General features: G+C 39.4%; 2 protein-coding genes across 6 annotated transcripts in view; one reads left to right on the top strand and one right to left on the bottom strand.

Annotated features, from left to right (window-relative positions):
• The window catches only part of onecut2 (one cut homeobox 2), a 92,865-nt gene that overhangs the window by 61,908 nt on the left and 10,179 nt on the right, over positions 1-20,778 (top strand). Inside the window, exon 2 of one of the 2 annotated variants that reach the window (XM_044173302.1) lies at positions 11,816-12,068. The exons of the other annotated variant lie outside the window; for it this stretch is intronic. Within the exon in view, the coding sequence (XP_044029237.1) occupies positions 11,816-12,033 (218 nt within the window). The 3' untranslated portion in view covers positions 12,034-12,068. Of the gene's footprint in view, positions 1-11,815; positions 12,069-20,778 lie in introns of those variants that run through there. 2 annotated transcript variants of the gene reach the window in all.
• The window catches only part of fech (ferrochelatase), a 32,245-nt gene continuing 13,369 nt past the window's right edge, over positions 1,903-20,778 (bottom strand). For 2 of the 4 annotated variants that reach the window (XM_044173307.1, XM_044173308.1), the window contains exons 5-11: positions 19,913-20,047; positions 17,301-17,407; positions 16,603-16,701; positions 15,467-15,574; positions 12,075-12,239; positions 10,541-10,600; positions 1,903-8,585 (exon numbers count right to left, since the gene is read on the bottom strand). In XM_044173307.1, the coding sequence (XP_044029242.1) occupies positions 8,448-8,585; positions 10,541-10,600; positions 12,075-12,239; positions 15,467-15,574; positions 16,603-16,701; positions 17,301-17,407; positions 19,913-20,047 (812 nt within the window). In that variant the 3' untranslated portion in view covers positions 1,903-8,447. The other 2 variants (XM_044173309.1, XM_044173310.1) reach the window with 2 other exon arrangements.

Raw genomic sequence — 20,778 nt, 5'->3', positions numbered from 1 at the left:
ACTGTGAGGGTGTGGAGGTAAGGGTGGTAGAAGTCTTTGAGTTGCCTAACCTTAACCACACCTTAACTATAACCATACCTTAACTATAGTTTATGTTGGCAGTGAATGTTGAAGCTAGAGTGCGGGACACTTTAAAATATAAATGAAGGCCCGCTACATTCAAGCCTTTGACAAATGAGTTCATGCAATGCTGATTAAGCCTATCGCCCGTCAGCAGGTAAATCTCTCTGTATTTGGCAGTATACCGGAGTTTTTAAACCTGGTGGCTGTGGCGACATTCCCGTGCTGGCGCATCAGTAATGATGCATTTTACGCCAACCACCAATGATTGGTTTGCCGACTCAGAGCCATAGTTACACCCGCCATTGCTGTAAAAAAAGAAAAAAGGTCCATTGGAAAGAATATGTATTATTGAGAATTGTTTACTGTTTATTATGATTGTATAGTTTGTGTTAATATGATCTGGCAATGTTGTATGCAGTCATACCAAATAAGCCTCTTGAATTGTAATTGAATGGAGATGACGCAACTCTTTCTCTCTACATGGTTCTGGAGCAGCCGTTGCGACGGAGTAGGCTACAGCAACTAGGAGTAAAGTTTCTGATGCTAAAGATTTTTTAAAAAAACTCAGCGTTCAGAGGAAGGATAACTGTCAAAAAAAGTAAGCAATTGATGGCAAGGACAAACACAGATAACCATTGGAGTAGCTCTAGCTTTTCTTTGGAGGAGAGCGCTGAGAGAAGGGACTGAGGGCAGACTCAGATGTCACGTTATTGCTCTTGGTCAGGTTGGTAAAATATTTGGAGTAGGCTATGTAGCTTTTACATTTACTCTACCTAAACAATGTCTCTGTATTTCTGTAACCATTTCTGAGTCTGGGGCGAGCTGACTAGGCATACATCATAAGCATACGTACACAGTGTTTGTGTAATTACTCTCACTGCCAGAAGGGGGAGACAAAAGTTCTGCACTCCAACTTTAAAAACCGTCGTCAGTAAACATGATTCAAGTTTTTGTCGATTCGTCCAAAATCAACGTTCTAGTGAAAGGATTGATGTCGTAAGTTCATAGGTCTTATTTAAAAAGGGTGCTTAGTTTGGTTGGTTTTAAGACATGGGTCCTAGCAAGAGTCACATTGTGAGACACATTTCTGACAGTCAGAATTTTGATGCAGGCTGTCTTTGGTCTCCAAATTCATTGGTGGATGTATTGCACATTGCGATCCATCATTTTAGATTGATGACCAAAGATTTGGGCCATGTTTTGTGCTTTCTCATTTCTCTCCTCTCTCCTTGTGTCGCTTTCAGCAGGTATTTGTGCCTCCGGAGCTGCAGAGTCTGGATCTGTGGCTGTGGGCCACCTGCTGCCCCTGTGTTCCTGCTCGACAACTGCTACTACAGTTGTTGTTATTGGCTCTGTTACTGATGCTGACATTTTTCCTATAGCTGTCATTCCTATTATTACTAATTTATTAATATTAACACTACAATTAGTATTCTATTTTTTTTTAAATAATTCTACGTGGTCTTTGCATTATGCCTCTCCCCTCTCTCTCTCAAAACATGGCAGCGGTGGATGGCCGCCCACCATTGAGTCTGGTTCTGACCAAGGTTTCTGCCCTCTTAAGGAAGTTTTCCTTGCCACTGTCACCAAATGCTTGCTCATGGTGGGATTTGTTGGGTCTCTGTAATTAATATTATAAAGAGTACAGTCTAGACCTGCTCTATAGGAAAAGTGCAATGAGACAACTTCTGTTATGAATTGGCGCTATATAAATACAATTGAATTGAATTGAATTGAAAAAGATTTGACCACATTTCCCTCACAATCATCAGCTTTCATCCAAGATAGCCCAAAACTGCAGTGTGTAGGGTTACATGAAGAAACCACACAAACACTTACCCCAGTCGCCAGTTGTTTTATTGTGTTGTATTTTGAAGGAAGACTTTTTGTCATGTGTAATCGCACTGTTAATACCATGTCTCCCAAATATATATTTAAAAAAGTTACACGTAAAAAAAAAAATAAAAAAAAAATATTCAAACAAAAAAACTGGAGCTGCAACTGAGTTGAGCACAATGTATTTTCAGCTAAACACACACCAAAATACAGAGTTGTCAAAACTGACACACAGAGGATAATTAAAAATAAATCATAAAACATGTTGGTGGAGGAAAAACCCATCAATCGCAGACATTAGCACATCTTACTGCAGTGACCTAAACATTTAGACATTTCTGCACAAATTGGACTTTTCTCCAAGTGATAGTTTGGTTTTTAGAGGAATTTTACTTTTGTCTTACTGATACCAATATACAGTTTGAAGATATCATATAACAACGAGATTAGCTTAGTTCAATTGCTTAATGACAGTGGGATCAGCTAGTAGCTCAGCACAATAGTAGAGAAATACTCCTTTAAAGTTCCTTTAAAGCTGAGCTGCCACTTGAGCCCCCTGACATACAGTAATTGAGCTAAGCTATGCAAATGTCACCATTTAACATACCTTCAGATACGCATGTATAGCAACATAAAACAGAGTCGTTGAGTTTGTCTTAATTTGGGTATTTAAGTAAATATTCCTCAAAAAGAAAACCATCCCTTTCAAACCTGTAGGAAGAGCACTGAAAGCACAAAGTAACGCTGTTTGTATTGAATTGAATATGTGTTGTAAAGTGCATTGCTGCATGCATTACACAGTGGAAGCAGAAAAATGTACCAACTAAAACAACTGTACAATTTATGCAAGCATTGTTGGCAATTACCAGTGGTTACAACTAGGCTTAGGCAGTATCAAGGTCTTACGGTATACCAGGGTATTTAGAAATTCCAAAGGTATGATTTTCAGTACCGTCAAAAATACGCTCAGTTACAGTTACATCACCTAGCCAAGTCTAGCATTAACGTTACATTGCCCGTGTGGTAAGTTTAATGTTAACAGTGCATAACGTTAGCTAACTAAAGAGGTGGGCTTTTATTTTCAAACCTCGCACAGACACCATTTGTTCAAAAGTATCATCACCCTAAATTCTAATACTTCTCTATTTTGACTTTGGTGCATGCCAGCTTAATAACTGTGGCTAACATACGCTCCTGTTAGTATCGTTAGCACAGCTGGGCGTCTTGCTCAAAAAATAACCCAAGGCTAAATCATTAGCTGGCTAATTAAAACAAGCCATGTATGGTGAGTGCACACACTGATACCTGCTAATTATATCTAACATAAATAAAACACTAGAATTTCACTCACCAAATAAACTGGAGCACAGACTTCTTGGATGGTCTGTTGGTACAATTAACCGTAGCCATTTTTGTACCAGGCTGCAAACATCTTTATTTCTGCCTGTGCTAGTGGGTTAGCTCGCTGAACGAGAGTCTGTGCTGAGGCAGACCATTAAATTAGCAAAATAAATTGACAAATCGGCCAAAAAAAAAAAGATATGTAATCATTTCCAAAATTCACAACATGTTTTTATCTAACGAAATATTCTGCTTCAATCCATATCTGTTGTTGTTCAGCCTTTCAAAAACAACATTTTCACTGCGGTCAAAAAACTGTTTGCTCTCCCGCTTGCCACACTTAAAGGGAGGCATGCACCCATATTAACGGGGCGGTCTAGCAGTAAGTCTAACAGCACCATAACAGACCAGTTATATTCATTAAAGAAAATTGATTGAATAAAAAAAGACTAACTCATTTAATCTGATTAATCATTTTTGGGGGTTTTTCATTTTTTTTTAAAGGGATGACATCATAAAATATGACGACATTCAAAGCTTCATTCGAAATTTCAATAGATGCTTCAAATGTAAAAAAAATTACATTCGGTACAGCACTAAGTAGGCTAATTGCATATTAGACACAACAATGTAGGCTAGACAGTGTCATACATGCTACACAATGACTTCTATCAACAGCAGCTTAGCTTTCACGTTGTTTTTAAAAAAACATGTTTTACACATATACGTCATATACCATATACCCTGGTGAAATGTCAGGAAGTATGAAGATATGAAAAAACAGATACCCCTCAAGCCTAGTTACAATGTGTCACCATGTTCAAAGAGTGACTAAGTAAAATATAAAGTTGGTTTAAGTGCTGGTAGGACGTCAGATGAAGCAACACATGAAGAGAAGACGACTTAAAGGTCCAGTATGTAACATTTAGGAGGAGCTATTGGCAGAAATGGAATTTAATATTTATAAGTGTGATTTAATTAGTGGATTCAGTAAAACCTGAAAATAAGAATTGTGTTTTCATTACCTTAGAATAAGCTGTTTTTATCTACATAGGGAGTGGGTCCCCTTCCACAGAGGTCGCCATGTTGCACCGCCATGTTTCTAGAGTAGCCCAGATAGGACAAAACACAACACTGGCTCTAAATAGGGCCGTATGCGTTTTTCGCGAATTTCGCGGCCACCGTAGTTTCTCCTGCACGCTTGGAAGGGGAGGGTGATGTGAGCGGTATGCAAATGGTTGCAAACTGCAATTTCACCGCTAGATGCCACTAAATCCTACATACTGGACCTTTAAAACATCTATCTTCCGATATGGTGACTTCTCGTTGGTAATCAATGGCAACCACGTCCAAAAGCACCAATGTCTGTCTCTGTAGGTTTTGTGTATACTGTCTGAACTGACTGGAAAGGCTGATCTGAGTGTTAGTGACAAGCTTCTCCCAAAGTGAAATGCTAATGGCCTCAAATGTCTTCAAGCAATAAGAGATATTACTGGTTTGAGGTTCCGCTTTTCTGGTTTTGAACAACAACTTCAAGCGCAAAGTCAAGAAGCCAGCACCCATCTTGTATTGACATCATCCTGTATGAGATAACTAGTTAGAGAGTAAGCACTATAATACAGAGTTAGTTGGTTACCTAGCAAGCGAGCTAACAAGCTAGCAAGGTAGTGTTATGCTGTATTTGCCCCATATCAGCAGAACTGAAGGAAAAGGGAAAATATTGATATTGTAACTATCAGAAATTCCTGATATCTTTCTTTCTATCAGCACAGTTGTGGTGTGCAGGCTGCCACAGTTAACATTAGTCATACCTGGTGAAAAGAAAGAGACGCACACTGAGCGGCCGAAAAGTGCAACTTAGCTCTAGTTAGCTCGTTGTCAGTGGATTAGGTCGCAGGCTAAAGTTGTACAGTTCGGAGTTAATTTATGGCAGGAATATAAAACACCTCAGTCAGGATATTTTTTTCTGGATTTCAATACAGGGAGAGAGCTGTCAATGGCCCAGATCAGAGCAAGAACATGTAAATTCAGATTTCAGGGTGGATTTTTCATTACAGGATTTTGGTTAAGCACACGTAAAAAAATAACATAAAGCACAAGTCCGGTGTAAAACGCACATTATCATGGCATAACAGGACAAAAACAGTAGAGGGGAAACAGGGTCAGAGGTCAAATGTCAAGTTACAACCCATAAAAAGTCTAAAGTTTTATTTTGACATTTAGGGAGATGGGATCAAACCTGCGACCTTCAAGACATTTTCTGGAGCTATAGTACTTGACGGTGAAACAAAATTGCACTGTGATCTGTGCACTGTCCACTCACTGTGAGGTGTGAGTGGACAAAACAAAAAAATAAACTGATTTGAGGTTTACGCAGACAGAAGTCGAAGTCAGTCGACATTAAAGCTAAACTCTTATCCTACACTCAACGTCTATAATTTTTGACACATCTGTGCTACTTCACTACACTGTCGTTTTTAAGAATACATACTGCATCTTGCTACTGAAGAACAATTCCAGCGTCATAGTAGTTTTATGCTGTTTTTCCTGCAGTCCCTCAAAAGTGACTATTTTCTGCTCTTATCACATGCGACATATGAATTAAATGTAAAAACATCTTGTCTTCTCGCCTCAAACTGAAACTGTATGGCCTATACAGTGTGCTCACAGTAATGGAACAGAAAATGTAAATGGACTGCACTTTGACTGTAGCGCCTTTCTAGTCTTCCGACTACTCAAAGCGCTTCACAAAAGGCCTCCGCTAATTGCTAAATATGTTACAAAATCAATACATTCTAATATTGATGAATCAAAGTATTAGATCAGTATTGGTAATGAAAAGTAGTATCTACACATAATTAGTTCAGCGGCTTAGTGATTTATTAAGTAATTAGAGAGGATTCAAAGAGGAAACTACAGATGTCACCACGGGCAGGTTGACAGGGAAAACATTTTATGAGGAAACTCATGCTGTCAGGTTTTGAAATCGCTCACGCAGTTTAACAATCTGCAACCTAAAAATAAATCATCCATGTCAGTGGGGACTGATGGGAAAGTCAAGAGTGCTCTCTTGCACCAAATATCACCGTCAAGAAATTCCAAATATGCAGCCTTCACTTCCATATTTTTTCGGACATATTTGTTGAAACAGCATATAAGCCTCTATGTGGGCGTTTCCAACAGCATGACATCTGAGACACCCTGTCAACTTCCATGGTGCACTACTGACTGGAGAACGTCATACTGTATAGCCTACAAACATTAATACAAAGCTTTGTTGTCCCTTCCACATAGCATTAGCTATCAACTATTATTGCTTTAAGCTGTCTGCCCCTTTACAACATTTGTGAGGACCCATCGCACTGTTTAGTTTGTATTCTACTCAATAAGTAGAAGCTAGTAGTGTAACTTATTTTGTTACACAGTGATTAATAATTTACTTTAATCCCGAGCACTGCAAAATTGGAGACTGTCATCATTCATTTAGAAAAAAAAACTACTGTAGCGTTTATATGGATTTTTATAACCAGTAGCATTTGTTCCTATGTGTTTTTCCGCATCAAGGGCGCACTTAATAGCCTGAATTAATTTCTGTAAAACCTTATGTTAATCTTATTTTACTGCAAAACGTAACTCAGTTGGTTATAACTCAGCTACTTATTTACCTTCTCCTCTTTAATCAGCCTTGTTTATATGGATTTACTGAACCAGTCTCTCTCAAAATGAAGAATTTCGTCTGTTTTTTGTGCATGCAACAACTACCTCATAGGCTGCACATGTAAAGAACAGCTCCATTTTCAGACTTTGATTTATCATCAGTGGAAGCAGAGAGGCCCAAACCTGTCAATATTTCAGCAGGAAAAAAAACAAAACAATAAAACAGAGTATAAAAATAAACATGTTAATGAATTTGTATAACATATTTCTCCTAGCTTATAAATCATCTCACAACACCCCCAAAATTATTTCATGACACCCTGAGAGGTCCCGACACCAGACAGTTGTTTTATTTATTTTTTTTATCTTAGATGGACTACAGCTGCACTCAGGTTTCTTCTAGAAACGCAATGTCCTTTTTAAGCTCTTTGTACCTATGTACAGCACCAAAATAGAATAGATTCAGGATTAATACAATAACTGACACTTATTTTTTTTTTTTACTTAACTTTTAATCTTCCTGTCATGACACAGCAAAAGTTAATCTCTTGAATCCCTAAAGTAGCCGCACAATTCCTTCTAAATCACTCTTTTTGGTGGTGTCTACCAATCAGGCAGCAGCGTTTTCAGGAGCACCAACCTCCTCCAAAAACATTGTAAGGATTGCAGCAGGATGGGCGGGGTTACTAGATGGTGGGCCAATGGCATGAAGCGACAGGTGAGAAGGCGGGGGAGAGATACAGCCAACCAACCAGATCCCTTGTGTCTGGTGTGGTCGTCATGGCCGAGAAACATGGTCTCTGGTGGGGTTTGCGGGGGCTAAGTGAATGGAATGTAAGCAAGGGAGCTGTAATAACACAACAACAACAAAAAAAACTAGTGCAAGGCTTTTTTTCCTGGAGCTTTGATGTGATGTGAGCAATTTCTGCAGTGTCAATTCTTTTATCTGCACAGACTTTCGCCAAATGGTATCTGCAAGTCCTTACATGGGCATTTGTTTTTCGGTATTTACAGAATCAAGACTATTTAGGAAATCATATAGTAAATTAAAAAGCTATTCAATATTCTCAATCTGTCAAATTTTGGAGTTCACTGATCCATTTAAAAGGACAAGTCTGTTTTTTCTTATTGTCTACAAATCCCATGAAAAGGTCAAAATCAACAAGAAATGATATTGTATCCAAATCTTAATATAGCCTATTCCTCTGATTATTAAAGCATGATTTACAAAATGCAAATTTGTGATTCAGTGTCACACATGTTCTGCCCGGAAGTTATTTTTCCCATAAAGTAAAGCGCTTGCTGTGGTTAAACTCTTCCCGTCGGACATGCAGGTACAATAAAACAAACATCAAAATGTATTCGCAGAAACCATCTAGCCAGTTCTTCCTGTCACGTTTTTTTTATGTCACTGACACTCTTGCTGGAGAGACGGTGTGTGTTTATGTGTTTGTATGAGTCTTCGGTTTATTGAAGAAGGCCTTAAGTTTCTTCACAGGTAGCAGTGCTGCAGGAACGGCACCAGAGTGTGTGTGTGTGTGTGTGTGTTTCTATGAGAGTGTCTGGCTGGCGAAGAAGGCCTTGGTCTCTCCACAGGTGGGGTTGGTGCACAGCGGGCAGCGGAGGGTGAGCTGGCAGGAACAGGGCTTGTTGGACTTTAGGTGGGACTGGACCAGGTCTGCCAGAGCCTGGACAGGACAAACAACATATATTCAGAGAGCGAGATAAAGAGAGACTCTCCTTTCAGCTCGGGACGTGTTTCTGTCTGTCAGACAGTTGTCACCTTCATTCCATTTTTCGCCTTGACACACTTACCAATGACCACACAAATACTGTTTTTATTCACTTATTACTCCCAGTCGCTTCTACTTTGCTGATTTTCCACCAATGTAAATCTAGCAGCTGCAACGAGCATAGTTGTCAGCTCAAGTAATCTTCGAGTTATCTTCACTTCACCTGGTTCACTTCACCGTCTCTGCCGCGGCCTCTCTGCTCTGCTGTTCACTGACTCCCAGCCCTGACAGAGAGCAGGGGAGAGGCTGCAGCGTGATACTAAATTACACCAAAACGCTATAAAGTAGCCTACCAATAAAAGAACCGGTAATGTCGGAGTTTTTCAACACTACAGCCTTTAATAATTTTGCCCCGGGGCCTGTTTAATACCGGGTTTCGGTACCCATCCCTAGTTTCCAGTCTTTGTGCTAAGCAGCTGCTGGCTGTGGCTTCAGATTAACCTACAGACATGAGTGGTATCGATCATCTAACTCTCAGCAAGAAAATGAATGAGCGCTTTTTTTTTTTTTTTTTTACCAAAATGTTGAACTATTCTTTAAAAACACAAACTAACAGCAGCACAGTGGTGAGTATGTCCTGATGGAATTACTGCTGTGGAAATGTACATTAAACTGAATTTTGTGAGTTATTAGAGTACAGGTAATTCCATCACCCTCAGTGTGTTTTACCTGACCTTTATTAGAGATTTGTTTGTGCTGGTCATGGCTATTATTTTATTACAACTTTTATTTGAGAATTTATAGTATGAGCATATACTTAAGGTTTTGGCTTTTTAAACACGTGTTATGTTTTTTTTTTAGTTTTTTTTTTTACATAATATGCAATATGAGAGGAGATGAGGCAAATGAAAAATTAGAGAATGATAGTAGTAATTCAAGGGTAAGAGTGACATAAGTAAACTGATAGTACAAGACAGTAATTTGAGAGATGATTTATCAAAAAATGAACCCCTAACACCAACCACGCTCTGCAGTACAAATTCTGATGAATGCATTTTTCTTTATTTTCCATGGACTGCTGCTTGCAGATGGCAGCAGACTGATGCAGCTCACTGAGAAACTAAAACTACACCGAGGAAACCATCCTTCAGTAACTACCAACTAATCAGCCTCTGGATATTGATTTACACACACACACACACACACACACACACACACACACACACAGACTCTCAGAGCAGAGACTTGGTGAAGGGTCTCTGAGCACGGCGGGTTTGACCAGCCAGCCAGTCGGGTGGTGCAGTTCTACTGTAGTCAGCTCTAAAAAGGTTCCCATTGATCTGCCCCCTTCCTTTAATAAACCCTGCACACGCACACACTCACACACAACAGGTTGCGGGGTTGAGGATGAAGGGAAGGAGGGAGGTCGGGTGGGAAAGGAAGGAGGGATTGAAGGAAGAAAGCAGACAAGGAAGGAAGGAAGGAAGGAAGGAGGAATCCATTTATTGACCATCTCATGCCTGGAGTTCACTTACTTCACAGAACCTTCTGCTGCTGTCTCCTTTTCTGTTATTAGAGCCCTGCCTGCCTTCCTACAGCCTTCCCTCCTTTATCATTTCTTCCCTCTTTCAATCCTATATGTATTTCTCATTATTTGCTTTTCTTTTTTTGTCTTTTATCATCTCCCCTTTTTCCTAGCTTACTTTTACATTTCGCCCTCTATGTCTTCCTTTCTAAGCTGAAGTCTGTTCTTGTTTGTAAAATACAGACATGCTCCTTTATCAACACGTGTTCTGTTTTAAATGGAATTTAAAATGTGTTACATGTGTTTAAATTATTTGATAGTTACCTACTGTGTGTCGGTCTTTATGTTTGTATACATGAGTCACCTCAGTGTGTGCGAAACATACCTTCATAAAGAGAGGGTTCCCATTCAACGACTCTGCTCTCCTGATGTTCTCCACCCCACACTGAAGACAGAAAGGAAGAAAGACAGAAAAAGGTTTATCCTACCGAACCAAACGTGAATGCAACACAGTTGATATGAACCAAATCAAACAGGTTAGGTGTTAAAAGCACACTAGAGACAGTTTATATCCATACTGAAAAAAAAATATCATCGAATGAAGTTCAACATTCAAGACAGCGAACATGTGGAAAAAAGTGTTTTCATTTTGTCAGTAAAAGGACTTTGTTCTGAGTTTCCAATTATTTTTAACAGCAGGTTTCATTTTGGAGTGAAACTCCTCTTGACTGTGGACACACTGAAGTGGTCCAGACAGTGTGTGTGTGTGTGTGTGTCGTCTGGTACCTTTATCTTTGTGAGGCCAGTGAGGGCATGTTTGATAAGTGAGGACATGTTTGGACAGTGAGAACATTTTTGAAAAATGGGGACATTTTGTAATGTCAGGACATTTTTTAGGTTAAGCGTAAGGCTTGGGAATTAATTATGAATCGGGGTTCTCACAAGTATAGTAGTAAAAACAGTTGTGTGTGTGTCTTTGTGGCACCAGTCACATTGATTGGTCGTCACCTCACTGGTGCCTTTACACACACCGCTGCAGCTGACACATCCGACACACACTTTTGCTAACCTAAACTCAGAGCAGGACTGGTTGATTTCTGACCAATCTCTTTCCTTCCTGGCTATTATTGGTTTCAGTCTCCAACCTGCAGAAACTTGAAAGCTGCAAATAGGTAATTAATGTTTAGTCAACTTTATTTTTTTGTCAGAAGTACACTATCATCATTTTTGATCTCCCTGGTGGTGCATTCAATGTAGCTCTAACGAGTTTTGAGTGTCGGCTGCTGAACAGCAACCTTTTTAAAGCAAGAAACAACCACATTTTCTTTTCACAAAATACATTTGGCTGATTGTTTAGTCTTCCCTCATTTCCAAATGACTAACTCCATTGGTGCACTAACAGTCATGTCATACTCACCACTTTGCTGGTTTCAAGTTTCTCTTTTTAACACAAATACTGTTCTCCTCTATGCTGTTCTTTTGATCAGTGTTAAGCTACTCTGAAGGACTTCCTGCACATATATTTCAATGTTTCACATTAACCCTTCCTGCAGTTCATTTGTCTGTGCTATTAGTTTAACAACCGATTTTATTTCAGAATTGAAAGTATCTCAAATTAAGGCATTGCAACATTTTTTTTTCTCTTCTTCTTTCTTTTAAGATTTACATGATGGACTGAAACCAATGCCTACCTGGAAGGAAAGAAATCAATCTAAAAGGCGATGGCTAATATGGAAATACTATTCAAAACCACCTTTATGGTCCTTTACCCAACAAAGTCTTCTATCGGGAACATTAGAGGCAATATTCAGCCTCTCCTTACCTCGAGACCGTCATGTGACGCTTTGCATACTAAATTGTGCTGAGAGAACAGCCTGAAGCTGCTGGGAAAGCAAACGTGGAGTTTTTCTCTTCCTTACCTCCTCCCCCAGCACCTGTCCATACTCAATGTCTAGCTCGTGTAAAGTCTCTATGTGGTCAGAGGTGAAGGCGATGGGCACCAGCAGGATGTTCTTCTTCCCTCGTTCACACAGACCTTTAATCACCTCGTCCGTCTGGGGGCCAAGCCACGGCATGGGCCCCACCTAAATGACCAAACACAAAACATAACAGTTTCATTTCATTGTGGTGGGGAGTTACAGGTGTTGTTTTTGTGTCAACAACAGCAGTTCGTCCATCTGGTCCAACCCTTTGATACAGACCAAAATCTCGACAACTTCTGCTCAGATTTCCACCATAATTCCTGTAGATCTTCATGGCCCCCAGAAGATGTACCCTTTTGATTTTAATTACCTTAAAATTACGTTCCATTGTGACGTTCGCTTGCTTATGGAGTGAATTGTTGTCTTTGTAAATAGTATTATAAAGAGTATGGTCTAGACCTGCTCCTTAGGAAAAGTGCAATGAGATAACTTCCGTTATGAATTGGCGCTATATAAATAAAACTGAATTGAACTTAATCACGATGTTTGTTCTGTCCAATACTTTCATGTTGTGGCTCTAATGAACACTGTAGTTGCTAGGGGGCACTAGCAGCTACAACCATATGGATACAATCCAAAAATTGCAAGAATCATGCAAGTACATCAACTTAATCAAATATGCTGAATTGCTTCAAGTGCTACATTTAGAAACAATACGAGATAGAAAAAGATTTAGTTTTTTTTATAAATGGGCCACGGTGCAGTCTGAACAGATTAGTTTTGAGTCTGCGACAGACGATGTGTAGAGTTTCTGCTGTCCTGATGTCAATGGGGAGCTCATTCCATCATTGTGGAGCCAGGGCCGCAAACAGTTGTGATGTTGTTGTGAGGTAGCTGGGCCTATTGGCAGTAGCAGAATGTAGTGGATGGGCTGGGGTGTCTGGTTTGACCATGTCCTGGATGTAGGATGGGCCTGAGTCGCTCACAGCACAGTAGGCAAGTACCAGTGTCTTGAATTGTATTTGAGCAGCCACCAGTAGCCAGTGCAGAGTGTGGAGGAGCAGTGTAGTGTGGGAGAACTTTGGTAGGTTGAAGACCGGTGGAGCTGCTGCATTCTGGATGAGCTGCAGAGGTCGGATGGCACATGCAGGCACACCAGCCAGGAGCGATTTGCAGTAGGCTAGGCTTGAGATGACAAGGGCCTGGACCAGAACCTGCGCTACCTCCTGGGTGAGGAACAGACGTATCCCTCCTGATGTTGTGTAGGATAAATCTGCAGGAGCGGGTTGTCGCAACGATGTTGGAAGTAAAGGACATCCAGTGTCACATCCAGGTTCTTTGAAGTTCAAGCTGGAGACATCACAGAGTTCTCAATGGTAGTGGAGAAGTCATGGACGGGAGACCTTCCCTGGAAGGAAGAGCAGCTCAGTCTTGTCAAGGTTGAGCTTCAGGTGGTGAGCAGACACCTTAAGAGGACTTATACTCTTACAAGGAGTGCAAAGCATGCACACAAGCTTGATTTAACAAGACTGTTTCCAGGTATTCTTACAATTCACACCTTAATTTAACATGACTGTCACATAAAAGGTTTTCACTGGAATTGTCTCATTTTTCAACAAGCAAAAAGTATGCCTTAAAAATAAATTGAAGGATGCTATTATTACATAAAAATTCTTCATGAAGGAAGTCTATCTTATGTATTTTGTGTTATATCATGTTGTTGTACGTTTTGAACAGAATGGGTATTTCCACACGTCCTTTTTTTCTTCTTCTGTCCAACAGGTAGCCAGCAACACTTCCCAGTCCTCTTCTATTGTAAACAGCTGATTGGCTGTGAGAACAATTCATGTGAGGTGTCAACCACTGTGACCTGAGGACTAAGAACTTTGAGGTTCCTGCACTAATGTAGCTGCAGTATTAGATGGACGAGTGGCTCCATCTTGTGGCGACCAAAAAAAAATGAAGCATTCTGTGATAGCAGCACTGAATTACTCTCTGAAAAAAAAGGAACCTCTACAGTGTACAGTTACATATAATTGTAGTAACATAGCTATACATACTGTAGATATTTTGTAAAAAAAAAAAAAAAAAAAACTAACAAAAAACAATTAGCAGTGGCATTAAAGAGTTTTGGTAAACAAAGCCTGCAAAGGTTTCTGCTCTGGCTTCAAAAACATACACGTAAAATCCTTTCAACCCCTGCTGTCTGATACCTGGAAGTTTATTTTAAAAGATCAGCTGTCAGGTGAAGTTGGAGACTCTTCTCATAATTAGGAAGAAAACTCTTGCTATTTGAAGGACGAAGTCAAAATAGTAAAAAAATAAAATAAAAGAAAAAGAAGCTTAAAAACAAAAATAAAATAATGGGTAACACTTTATAATAGTGCTCAATTTATAGTGTCATTTTGTTGAATGACTCAGGTACCAATAAAATACGTACCGGTGCCTACTGGTACTACTGGCTATAATAAATATTTTTATATAACAATGTATTAAATGATAACATGAAAACAATTTACAATTTGAACGGTATTGATGAACCTACAGAGAATTGGAACCCGAATCTGCTGCTCCGCTTGGATTTACAGAGCTTTATAGCTATATTGAGTTTAAGCTCATTGTTTACAGTTTACATTGTTACTGTTTTGGTTCACTCTCACTGTGTTGGTTTTGGCCGCAGCAGGCAGCTATTTTCAGAGAAAAAGCTCTAAAAACTCACTGTAACGCTAACTGCTCAGCACCAAACAGCAGACAGACACAGTTATCGAGTAGCTTGTGAACATAGTCGTGCATTTAGCAGCGAAAGAGCCAGATATTTCCCCTCAGGAGGACATATTTCCCTCAAAAACAGAGCTAAAAGACAGTGAAGATTGGACTTACATTCTTCAGGTGGACACAAACATGACTCCAAATGAATGATAATGTTGCTCCATAACTGCTGGATTTGTAAATAAATTGTTTGCTAACAAGTTCACCATATCAACTTAAAAGGTGATCATATGTCAGTGTGTTAACAACTTGTTTCTAATGCCCCCAAGTGGCCAAAAAATCAATTATTGCAAGTTTAAATGTAGTTTATGTAAATACTGGGTACCTACGGGGTATGGTACTGGGAAACAAAACTGAAGTCTTCCATTACCACTAGGTGATACCACTGGTTCATTTATAACACTGACATGACAGCACACAGTCTTTTGTGTGTGTGTGTGTGTATTCAATTAAATTTTATTTATATAACGCCAATTCATATCGGAAGTTATCTCATTTCTCCTTTCCTACAGAGCAGGTCTAGACCGTACTCTTTATAATATTATTTACAGAGACCCAACAAATCCCCCCAAATGTATGTGGGGGTGTGTGTGTGTGTGTGTGTGTGTGTGTGTACTCACCCTGGACTGCCACACCAGTCTATAAGGGTTACAGTGTCCAAGTCTCTCCATGACTCTCTGAACTGTGGCTCCCACTTCCTGAGGATATGGGTCACCTCTGTTTACAACCTGCATGGCAGTAGTACTGTCAGTAATACTACTAATTGTAGTAATAGTATCTGTATCAATAGTAGTTTAGCAAGTAGAGGTAACAGAAGGAATAGAAGTAGTAGCAGTAGTAGTTGTAGCAGTACTACTATTAGTAGTAGTGGTAGTATTAGCACATTAGTAGCAGCAGCAGTAGCAGTAGTAGTAGCAGTAACATTGCCAGCTAGGGCTGGGTATCGAAATTCTGTACCTTTATGGTACTAACTGACATGCTTCGTTTTTTTTTTTAATAGTATCAGAAAAATGTACTCATTGAGTAACATGCATCAATACTTAAGTCTGGGTGTCCCCAAACCTGGTTCTGAATGGTAAAAACTTGCAATTTTAAGGTTGGTTCTTTAATGGGGAAACAGAAAACATGGTTCGGGTGTAAATTATGGTTGTGCGCGCAGTGAATCCCTTCATATTATTGTAAATTCTGGTCTTAATTTTTCTGATAAAGCAGTGTAGATAAGCATCGTAGTATCAATAAAACCCTAATGATACCCATCCCTATTGCTAACAGTGTCATTATCAGCAGTTCCACCAGTAGTATAAGTAGTATCAGTAATAGCATTACAAGTAGTAGTGACACTAGTAGAATTATCAGTAGTAGTATTAGCAGCAGCAGCAGTCTCAGTAAAGGTACACCACATTAGACTTCAGTCAAAGAAATTGCCCCACACTCAGCTCAGAAAAACAGTGTGCAAATTCACAGGAAAAGGTTGAACAAAGGTGAACTGTGACCTGCAAGTCTACCAGAGCTGGCCGGAGACTGCATTGAACCAGGAAACATATTCTTGAATTTATTTGTCACACAGGCTTTAATTAAAGTGAATGGGAGGCAGAGGGAACATTTGCAGAGACTGGTGCTGGTGTAACTGCACCTAGTTGTATTAGTAGAATGTGTATCAACAGGACTATCAACATCTAGCAATATCATCAGTATCATCAGCAAAAGCAGCAGTAGCAGTACAAGTAGTATCAGCACTTGTACTTATGGTACTTACAGCCATAGGGAGTGAGTGTGCTGAGAACAGAATGACAACGTCATCTCTCTTTTCTTCTGGAAACTTCAGCAGCTCGTTGCTGATGTGTTCTGCAAAACACTGTAACCGCACACAAACACACACATACACACACACATAGTCACTTACATTGTCTTTTTCTGAGTAAAAGCAGATTTTAAGAAACTGTAATCAATTATTTGACTGTTTGCAAGTCTTTGCCTGTTTCATTGTAAAAGATCACATTTATTAGCAGTTAGTCAATAAACAAATAATAATAATAATAATAATAAATAAATAAGTGTAACATTTAGTGTGTATTTGTTCGGGCACAAACACCGAACATTTGTTGTATTTCATGCATTTCTTCTGATTTTGTGTTTTATTGAAATACTGAAACTATAATTTTCCTCAACTAATTAAGAAACGTTTCTGACTAATCACTGCTTACCACCATGGAAGCAACATACTGAGATCTAACATTATAGTCAGACTTGTTAGTTGCTATGATTACCAACCATGGACACTTTTAGCTCATTAGTAGCTAAGACGGCTCCTTGCCCTTGTCAATTCATTTTCCAGTATTTCTTTTTTTGTTCTCTGCGAGAGAAGGAGTAGCCTGACATGCAGTTTGGTTTTACTGTGTGCATGTGTGTGTCTGTGTTTGTGTGTGTGTGTGTGTGTGTATGTGTGTGTCTAACCTCCACCAGCAGAGGGTGTGTGGGCCAGCGGTCGATGACACTCCAGCTCATTTTTGGCCTATCGCCTCTGTTGCTGTAGTAACGGTAGATGGCGTTCAGACTGCTGCCTGTTTACACAACGAACAAACAAACAAACACATTAATATTCTAAATATATTCCATTACACAACAACCAAAGTCCTCTGTTGACCCCTGAGCAGCTCCATTGGAGGGTTTGCAGTTAAGTGCCTTACTCAAATGCATGACTGTTTAAGTTGTCAAAGAGGGCAAATCAATACTAGAAGACAAGACAAACAGCTGAAAAGGACGGAGCATCGTAGTCAGTGTTTCTTTTCCAAAGATCAGAAAACAGATCAAGAGAAGATCAAAAGAGAAGTGAAGCAAGTGCGTTCTCTTTTGGAATTTAGGGTTTCAATATAATGTATAATCTGACTACACTGACTGTTTAAGTAGGTCAACGCCAACATTGAAAGCTAAACACCAAAGTAATCACTAAACACCGAAGATGCTGTCAAAGTCAAGAAAAACAAGAATCTCATAGATTTTCACATTTAAGTTTCCTGTTGTGGATTTAAATCTGTCAGGAAACTCCAAATAAATCCAGTTTGTCATCCTCACACAGTAAAATGGAGCCTTGCAAGCAATATGAAACACCATATTTGGCTGTGATTGCTGTGGTGTGTGGAGGCCGGCTAACAGAACACATTTTTGTGGGCTAACATTTCTCCACAACTTGATTTTACTTTCTGTATTGATTTTGCCTCCAAGCTTCCTTTATATTTAGACCTTGGGAACTACAATTGTGTACTACATTTCCCATGTGGACTTGCATGAAAAAACACAAGCACGCTCTATTTGATGTCGTTAAAAGGGCCGAGGTTCCCTTTTGTCAAATACTTGCCCTCGTTTGGCTTTTTGATTAAAATATTTGATGTTTTTGGTGCCTTAGCATTGTGTCAGAAGTGCAGTGATCCTGTCAAAAGTATCCACAACTTCATTCACCTCCTCCAAAAAAAAAAATAAAAAATACGCAGACTGCAACTGGTCAACACTGTTATGTGATTTGATATGGCTGTGTAATTGTTCTTGACCTTCATTATACTACTTTTAGTACAAATCTATGGCTGAATCCAAATGTCTACCCTCCGGATAGCCTCAATTTGTGTCTCTCATGTATTAGCATTACATTCTAGTCACAGAGCAAAGCATCCGTTTCTCTAGATTGGATGGTCGTTTCAACACTTACCACCGTTCTGAAGGTATTTCCAGAATCCTTAAAGACTCTTCTAACCATCTGGTTGAAAAACAAATTGTCAGCTGCACAACATAAAATATTTTTTATCCTGTTTCACAAGTTGCAACTCTGTTTCTAATCTAAACAAAGATGGCAGCCAGTAGCTACCTGGATAGGAAACAGGGTCGCAACTTGGGAAATGGGTTAAAAATCTTTTTTGTCGTGCAGTGGACATAAAGTATTTTCATCCACATGTTTAGAAAAGTCTTTGTGAGCTCTGGAAATACCTTCTGAACAATGGTAAGTGTTGTTAAACGACCTGTGTTTTTCAAACTGCACACAAAAAAAGAGTGTTTCTACTAATGTCAGAAGAAATTATAAAATTTTTATGAAATATAATAATAAGCTTATTACACATCAGGGAAAACAAGCAGTGTCACACAGCAATACACGTCACACAGCAAAGTCCACATATTTAACGGGTGAGGTGATTGTTTAAACCATCATTTACAAACTATAGAGATGAGATACCCATACCCAACGAGCTGAGATGTGTCAGGATCGGTCTGATTCAGCTCAGCAGGTGATTGATTGAGCAATCACATTTTACATTGGCTTCAAAGTAAGTAATCAGAGTAGCAAGTAGCAGTGTCGCGGGAAAAAATGAGTTTTTACAAGTTGGGAAAAGTAGAGACATCGCAACCTGATGTGCGAAAGAAAAGAAAATCACCACTACACTGTAGTTCAGACACAAGGGTGATATATTGTTATGATTGGTATTGACATTGGCAATTTATGCAAAATATGTGCGGTTGTGCGGCTTTATACAGATAATGGTTGATATGCACAGTAAAACCTTCCCTTAAATGAGCATTAACTCTACTACTTTTTTGTGCCCATTTTGCTGTTGCTATTTTTCATGAATGTGGCTAAGTAGCTAGCCAGCTTTGTAGGAAGATGACATCCCCATTCTTAATCCCACATAAAAAAGACTGGGGGAAGTGGGTAAACAGTTGTCACTGTTAACATTAGCTCTATTTGTGTCCGTTTTTTGTTTAGAGTATAATGATGTGTGTGTGTGTGTGTGTGTGTGTGTGTGTGAGAGAGAGTGTATTTATCATTATCAGCGGGTAACAGGGTGGATAGCACTCTGGGTGTGGTGACACCAACGTCTTTTTTCCTTTTATCTTTTTCTCCCCCAATTAATTCAACGTATGTGATCTTTGGAAAAAGTGTTAATTACTTCTGAACAGCCTTAGTGCATTGGAATTAGCATTATTGCTACTGTAAAGCAGCAATACTGAGGATATTTCATGTTATGTTATGCTATGTGTTAATTTATTCAATTTTCCGTATCTGTGCTGTGTGTGGCTGTCACCTGTGGTGGAGCAGCTGTACTGAGGATACTGTGTGAAGGCCACGGCTCTCTCCACTCCGTCTTTCTCCATCTCCTCGATGGCTTCCTCCGTCAGCGGGTGAACATACCGGAAACCAATGTAGAACTTGTGAGGAGCTGAAGAGAGATAGAGAGTCAATAACTGCCAACCATGTTAAATTAACTCATTAGTTATTGACAGTATTACTGTAAAGTAAAACTGGCTATGAAAAAAATTAAAATCTGCTATTTGCATACTAATTGAAATATGAGTAAGCAAATTAATAGTCAGTAACATAAAGAGAAGGTATTATGGAGATTGTCAAATATGTATATAAGTGTTAAACTGGTACTCCAATTCTGAATAAGGTTTGTAAACCACTAGATATGGTCAGTTTTCAGACTGCTGTTTGTTTTATCAGCGAGGTGTGTTGCTGGCATGTTAAGAGACACTCCTTCACCGCGTCACTATCTCCACTTCACACACACACACACACTTTGCTGCTAACAAGTCAGTCCACCAATAGGGAACACAGCAGCTCTGTTTTGTTGTCAACTTTAAGGCTACGTGTACACACACACACACACACACGGGTGTTTTAGCATTGTTTCACAAATAATCTCTGTCCATACTAACACGCCTGAAAACGCATATCACATGACCATTCACCAGGGCTCCAGACTAACTTTTTACATTGGTGGCACTGGTGCGCCTAACTTTTTCCTTTAGGGGCACCAGTACATAGTTTAGGTGCACCCAATGATACATTTTAAGTGTTACCTTTTTTGTCAGTTCCCATACACACTGGTAATTTCTTAACACATGTAAATGATTGGAAACAAGAATAACGGTGCAGATAAATGTTTTT

The sequence above is a fragment of the Siniperca chuatsi genome, linkage group LG18 (genome assembly GCF_020085105.1).
Source record: "Siniperca chuatsi isolate FFG_IHB_CAS linkage group LG18, ASM2008510v1, whole genome shotgun sequence".
NCBI classification, from domain to species: Eukaryota; Metazoa; Chordata; class Actinopteri; order Centrarchiformes; family Sinipercidae; genus Siniperca; species Siniperca chuatsi.
Note: the sequence above shows the minus strand (reverse complement) of the source record. Positions and strands in the feature narration are given on the sequence as shown.